General features: G+C 61.9%; 2 protein-coding genes across 2 annotated transcripts in view; both read right to left on the bottom strand.

Moving 5' to 3' along the window:
* SLC16A8 (solute carrier family 16 (monocarboxylate transporter), member 8) overlaps positions 1 to 2,416 on the bottom strand; it is a 6,731-nt gene extending 4,315 nt beyond the window's left edge. The window contains exons 1-4 of the mRNA XM_011979128.1: positions 2,294 to 2,416; positions 1,347 to 1,660; positions 968 to 1,189; positions 183 to 326 (exon numbers count right to left, since the gene is read on the bottom strand). Of these exons, the coding sequence (XP_011834518.1) occupies positions 183 to 326; positions 968 to 1,181 (358 nt within the window). The 5' untranslated portion in view covers positions 1,182 to 1,189; positions 1,347 to 1,660; positions 2,294 to 2,416. The remainder of the gene's footprint in view (positions 1 to 182; positions 327 to 967; positions 1,190 to 1,346; positions 1,661 to 2,293) is intronic.
* A 786-nt stretch (positions 2,417 to 3,202) lies between these two features.
* The window catches only part of BAIAP2L2 (BAI1-associated protein 2-like 2), a 40,933-nt gene continuing 37,462 nt past the window's right edge, over positions 3,203 to 6,673 (bottom strand). Inside the window, exons 10-13 of the mRNA XM_011979127.1 lie at positions 5,405 to 5,545; positions 4,559 to 4,766; positions 4,005 to 4,051; positions 3,203 to 3,690 (exon numbers count right to left, since the gene is read on the bottom strand). Coding sequence (XP_011834517.1) covers positions 3,615 to 3,690; positions 4,005 to 4,051; positions 4,559 to 4,766; positions 5,405 to 5,545 — 472 coding nt within the window. The 3' untranslated portion in view covers positions 3,203 to 3,614. The remainder of the gene's footprint in view (positions 3,691 to 4,004; positions 4,052 to 4,558; positions 4,767 to 5,404; positions 5,546 to 6,673) is intronic.

The raw sequence follows: 6,673 nt of genomic DNA, 5'->3' as shown, positions 1-6,673 counted from the left end.
GTCCCCAGGGAGCCCCTTCCGGGCCCCCGCAGGAGGGAGGGGCCACGCCCGGGAACCCAGCAGATCCAAGAACCCAGCCGAAGGACTTCGAAGACTGTCCCACATAGGGAAACCGAGGGCAGATCTTGCAGCAAGAACCCCCGACCCCCAAACCAGAGGGGAGGAGACCAGGGGGCCCTCACCTGTGAGCACCCCAGCGGTCAGGTAGAGCTCCAGGAGGCGCGTGGCAAAGGAAGCTAGGATCATGCCCGCGGAAGCCAGCAGCCCACCCGCCAGCATCACCGGGCGACAGCCAAAGCGGGTCACGAGGATGCTGGACACGGGGCCTGTGGGCAGGGCAGGGTCACCACCCGGGTCCCGGGATGGCTTGAGTCCTCTAAGGAATAAGGTCACCTCCGGCTCAGGGACCCAGAGAGGAGGGCATTGTCTGGCCAAGGTCACACAGCTTGGAGGGGACAGGCCAAAGAGACAGCAGCCTGCGAGGGCAAGGCCCAGAGCACCCTATCCCCACCCCTCCTGAGAACCCAAACCCCAAGCAGAGCGGGGACTTCCACACCCCTTTAACCTTCACAGCCTCCAAGTCCTGCCCTGGCACAGCCTGGGATTCCTCCGCAGCCCCGCCTCCCAGGATGGGAACTCCAGCAAGCCCCCCACCTAACAGGTCAGTGCTGCGGGGATGGGGAGTGCTTCTGTAGATCTCAGCTTTCCCGCCTCTACAATGAGCAGGTGTAGATCTCAGAAGGGTCCCTCTGAGCTCACAGGGCAGTCCCCTAGGCCGGCCCCGCCTCTGGCCGCTGTCCCCCCTCCTGCCCTCTCTTCCCCTCTTTCTGGTGCCAGGGTTCCCACAGGCAGGAAGGGACTTCGGGGGCCGCCCCGACGGTCAGGGGGATGCTCAGGGGGTCGGGTGTCTCCTGGTTCCGGGTCCCCGGGGTCCTGAGGAGGCGGAGAGCCGGGCGGGGACACTGACCCGTGCCGTAGAGCATGGCCAGCATGATGGAGGACACCCAGGCCGTGTCGCTGTAGCCGGCGCCGAAGTCGCGCATGAGCGCCCGGAAGAAGACGCTCACGGCTTTGGGGAAGCCGTAGGCGAAGCCAGTGACCACGAAGCAGGCACCCAGCACCACCCAGCCCCAGCCGCCGTCTGGGGGGCCCTCGCCCCGCCGGGGGCCGCCAGCGCCCATGGCTGCCTCTGTTGGGAGGGGGCGGGGACAAGAGGTTGTGGCTGGGCCAGAAGCCTAGAGGAGGGGAATGGAGATGAAGCATGGGGAAACTGAGGCACAGGGCTACCCACGTGAGCATGGCTCAGGTCTGGGAACCAAAAGGGGAAACGGAGGTAGGAATCTCACCCCAAGTCTCCTTCTCCTGCAAAGGGCGCTGAAGGATGAGGGTAGGACGAGGGGTCCCACCTGACTCTGCACCTCAGCAGGCTCCCTCTGGAGAACACTGCTGGCCCCTCAGGACCTCAGGTGGAAGGCATCGGGAAGTGGAGCAGGTGTGTGCCTGGAGGTGGGCGACCAGTACCAAAGTATGCGTGAGGGTCTCGGGACAACGGAACAAACAGCAGAGAGGCAGATGCCAGCTGCAAAGGGCCAGTGTGCGTGAAGATTTTCCTTTTTAGCCTTGCGCCGTGTTCTTAATATTTCTTAGTGATCACAAATGACTATTGTCATTAGAACATGAAGGGGACAAAAGCCACTTTCAACAGGTATCAGCCAGGGGAGCTGAGTTCCCATGCTTCCCAGCTCAGCCATGGATTCCCTCCCTGACTTGGGCCGGTCGCCTCCCCTCTCCGAACCTCAGTTTCCTCCGATGTGAGATGGGTGATTGATCACCCCCAGGCCAGCTGGGAATCTTGCGGGAGAGGAGTCAGGTCTCTGGCTTCTGCCAGACAGGTAGGAACCTTAGCAGCACTGGGAGAGTGGCCTTCTGCCCTCCAAACCTCAAACCCTCTGTATGCAAAGAATGGCTCCAAAGCCTGTCTCATTCCTGGGGCTCCCCCCAGGGCCCTCACAGCAGCTACAAGCGCTCCCCTAACAGATGAGGAGGGTGTACTCAGAGACAGGTGCACCAGGAGCCCGGAGCCCGGGGCTGGGGATAGCCTTCTCCCCTCCTGCCTGGAGTGTCCCTCCTGGCGCTGGGCAGTGCCACCACCCCCAGGGTATCTGGGACTCTGCCCCTCCTCCACTAGGACCAGGTCGTGGCTTTTCCTGCCTGTTGTCCTCTTGTCACAGGGGCAGCCACTTGAAGGCGGAGACAGGAGAGTGATCCCAGGCAGCCCTCACATCGCACTCACCTGAGCCTGCCTCGTGGGTTTGTGAGGTCCAGCCTCACGCCTCCTGAGGCCTGCAGGGAGGGGCTGCTGTCCCTGCAGCTGTCCGCGGCAGCTCCCGGTGACGCTTACCCGGATGGGGTCTGCCAGACACTCCAGCCTCCCACCAGCCTGGGCTGAGCTTCTGGCGGACTCCCGCCTGACGCTCCCTCCCCCAGGCCTGGAGCTTAGAGTGTGTGCCCCCACCACACCACACCCCTGCTAAGAGGCTTTTGTCCAGGAGGGGAGAAGAGACTGGGAGCCCCAGACCAGGCTGGGGCTCCACGGTGGGCTCCCTGTCCCGACAGTCCAGGAGGGAGGAAGAGAAATCCCTCTGCGTCCTGGAGCCTGGGGTGGCAGACACAGAGACCCTGCCCAGGGGGTCCTAGTCTGGTGCTCGGAGCACAGCCCTGCCCTGAAGAGACCCCAACGGTTCTAATCACCTCAGCGCCTCATCTGCCCCCGCCCGACCCCCCGCCCCAGGCCACATTCCAGGAGGGGCTGGCGGCTTTCTCCAGGATGAAGCTAATCCATGCCTGTGCCTGGGGATGTGGGGGTGGGGAGGGTCCAGAACAAAGAGTGCTGTGTCCAGGCCGCCTGAGGGCAGCTTGCTGGTGGTCCCAGCCCTTGGCCACTGCGAACCCTCCCCTGACCTGAGCAGCCACTACTTCCTATGAAACCCACACATCAAAATGAGAGTGGGTGGAGATGGGGGCTGCAGTGCCAGGGCTTTGGGGTAGCCCTAAAGGGTTCTCCAAACGAGGGGCTGGGAGTGAGATAGCCTCCCAGGGAATGGCCAGGACTTCAGTACCCTCTGGACCCCATTCTCCAATGGGGGAGTCTCCATCCCTCACCCCCTGCCCTGTCCCCCAAATAAGACACCACCAATCCTGCTGCCACGTCACTTTGCGTCCACTTCCTTTATTTCTCATCATTTACAAAAGACGTACAGAGAGGGCATGTGTGGGACACGGAGCAGGTACAAGGGGCTCCTCCCCACGGGGGCAGAAAAGGGGAAAAGAGGTTGGGGGGCAAGAGGTAGGCCCCCCAGGGAGAGTCCTGGGGCCCCTGGAGGGGGAGAAATCGTCCTGTCCCCCCATTCCGCCTGCTTTACTTCAAAGGTCTTGGACCCCAAGCCAGTGCTTTGGAGCTGCTCAGGCTGCCGGGGTGGTCTGGGGAAGGGCAGTCACCCCTGGTCTCAGCGCCCTGCTTCTGGTATCCGCTGCTGTTGCTGCTGTCACTGCCACTGCCAGCTCTGAACAGCCCCTGGGCAGGTGTGCTGGGGGGTATGACCTCGGACCCCGCCTCAGCGGATGAGGGGTGCTGAGCGGTCATTGGTGATGGTAGGACGAAGCTTGACGGTAGCAAAAGGATTTGTGCCCCTGTAGGAGGAGAGGACGGGGTGAGAAGGGCAGATGATCCCCACCTGGCCGTAGCTCAGGAAGGCAGCTGGGCAACTGAGCCGGGTCCCGCCTCCTGCCCCTATTTGGTCTCCATCCACTCCTTGCCCCACTTCATCTATTTTTTTGTTTTGTTTTGTTTTTAGAGATGGGGTCCCACGGTGTTGCCCAAGCTGGTGTTGAACTGTTGGAGTCAAGAGATCCTCCCCCCTAGTCTCCCTAGTAGCTGGGATTACAAGTGTGTGCTGCCACACCTGCCACCCACCTCACTGTTCGGGCCCCGTTTGAGGACTCACCTTGGGAAGAGCTCCTGTGGCGGGTACTGCTCTGAGGACATCAGTTTCTGCAGTGGGGGTGGGGAAGGGCTGGTTTGGTGGGGAGAGCGGCAAGCAATCCCTTGCCCCTCCCCTCCCTCTCCCCATGCCCATAGGGCAGAGGACTGGGCCAGAGAGCCCCTGCCATGCAAGGCTCCTGGGAAATGAGACCCTGAGGTTCTGAAGCCCAGAATTCTGTGGGTTGCAGAAGTGAGAAATCCCTGGGCCAGAGCACCACCTCCGAGGACTAACCACGCCCCCATAATAAGACTGGGGTGGCTCCATGGGTAGATGATCTCCCTGGCCTCCCCCAGCCCCGTCCTGCGGGCCAGCCCCAGGTCACATTCTGCTCCAGGACCCTGGTCTTCCCCTTCAGCCCGGACTCAGCCCCACACCACCCCTCCATGCACTGAGGAACAGACTGAGGCCAGGTGGGCGGGTCCCCTACCAGACAGCCAGTGACAGAGCCTTGGGATCCCTGCTCTCCTGCCTCCCTGCCCACTGGAGGCCCCAGGAGAGGGCGGGCGAGGGCTCACCTTGACGTCAGTGGCAGTCCCTGTGCTGCCCATGCTGCCTCGGCGGCTGCTGGGCAAGGGCGGAGGTGCAGGGCTCGGGGCACGGCTCGGCACCCGGCTTGGGATACGGGAGCGGGACTGGCCATCCCAGTACTCCGAGGGTGCTGTGGAGTTGCCCGGCCGGTCCAGGAGGTCATCGAGGCTATGGCTGCCCCGGAGTGGGTAGGACCTAAGTCCAGAGAAAGGAGGGGAAGGAAGGGGGTTGGGGCCTGTCCAATCCCTTGTCCTGCCAGTGGCTGGGGCACCTTAGGAAGGAGGCATCCGACAGCTTACTCCCTGCACCTGCGTGCAAGGAGACTGTTGACTGGAGGGAGGTCCTGAGGGGTGGCAGAGGGATGGATGCAGTGACCTTCAGAGCAGAGAGAGGGGCTCAGGGCCGGTGGTTCTCCAGGGGCTGAAGGGGACTGGGCCCACTCAAGACTGCACCTTGCCACCTGGGTGCAGTGGCTCATGCCTGTAATCCCAGCACTTTGGGAGGCCGAGGTGGGTGGATCACCTGAGGTCAGGAGTTCAAGACCAGCCTGGCCAACATGGAGAAACCCTGTCTCTACTAAAAATACAAAAGGTAGCCAGGTGTGGTAGTGTGAGCCTGTAGTCCCTACTCGGGAGGTTCAGGCAGGAGAATCGCTTGAATGTGGGGAGGTGGAGGTTGTGGTGAGCCGAGACGGTGCCACTGCATTCCAGCCTGGGTGACAGGGTGAGACTGTCTCAAAACAAACAAGCCTGTACCTAGCAGATCCTCTCCGCTGGGCAGTGGTGCCCTCGCCGGAGTCCCCACCCCCGCCCCGCCCCTGATGACTCAGGTACCTGGAAGGCAGCTCGTTCCCGGGCTTCACAGGCATCATGGGGGTCATGGGGGACATGGAGGTCATGGGGGTCACGGGGGTCATGGGATTCACAGGCCCCTCCTCCAGAGCCTTCACGTAGGCCTCGGGGAACCAGCCGCTCCTGTGGGGCAGAGGTAGAGGGTCCTTCAGGCCAGGCCCGGGGACAATGACCAAAAGAAGACATCCTCCCCTCAGGGTTGCCGGAAGCTACTATCCTCCCCTCAGGGTCTCTGGAAGCTACTTCACCTCAAACTGACAGACTAGAATCAGTTCCGTATGTTTCCTTCTGTTTTCACCTGCTAGTGCCTATGGATGATGAAACATGCCATGCTTTTCCCTAACAGGCTATGTGAGCCAAGGATGGATAATGACATTCCCAGAACATCCCAGGAGGGTCTGACAGCTTCGGTCTAGAAGGTTCTATCCTCAGGTCCCGGGGGCGTCTGCAGCACACCATCCTCTGCTGTGGGTCTGTGAAGCAGGTACCCCAGCAGCGGGTGTCCGTGTCGTTGGTGTTCTCAGTCATCTCTCTCCCCACTGACCCCCTTCTGTTCCTGTCCCTGTGGTCACCTGCCCAGCTATGGACCTTCGAGCCTAACTATGAGCCCCTCCACGCATCACCCATCCCCCACTCACCTGTCTATACTCCATCCCCTGTGTAGTCACGAATCCATCCAGCACCCCCTCGCCACTCACACCTCTCCAATCACCCATCAGTGTCTGTCCCCCACATACGCGCATCCTCCCATGTCGCCAACCACCCAGTCAGTGACCCTCCCATTTTATGCCCATCCACTTGCACACGCTCCACCTACCCACATGCCCATCCGCTGGTCCACCCATCCACCTGTCCACCATCCACTAAGCACAGGACCACGCATCCACCCGTGGGCTGGTGCGGGCAGCCACCACCCGCTCTGCCCGTGCATGCATTCCTGCAGCACACTCCCCTGCCCATGAAGCCCAGAGGGGGCACTGCCTGGCTCCAGCCAGCCCCATCTGCCCCGTTTTCCCCTGCAGGACAGTGGTGCCCATCCATTCCCTTTGCGAGCTGCCAGGCCTGCTGTCCTCCGGGCTTTCTGGCGCCCTCACTGTATGAAACTCCCCAACTCTTCCTCCACACCAGGTGTGAAAACAGCCCGGTTTAGGTGCTTTAAGGATTTCCACTGAGAGTGACTGCAAAGAGGTGAGCACATTTCAGGCCCTACTCCTAGCCCAGCCCCCTGCATCAGAGTTCCAGGGCTGACCC

The sequence above is a fragment of the Mandrillus leucophaeus genome, unplaced genomic scaffold (genome assembly GCF_000951045.1).
Source record: "Mandrillus leucophaeus isolate KB7577 unplaced genomic scaffold, Mleu.le_1.0 Scaffold2, whole genome shotgun sequence".
NCBI classification, from domain to species: Eukaryota; Metazoa; Chordata; class Mammalia; order Primates; family Cercopithecidae; genus Mandrillus; species Mandrillus leucophaeus.
Note: the sequence above shows the minus strand (reverse complement) of the source record. Positions and strands in the feature narration are given on the sequence as shown.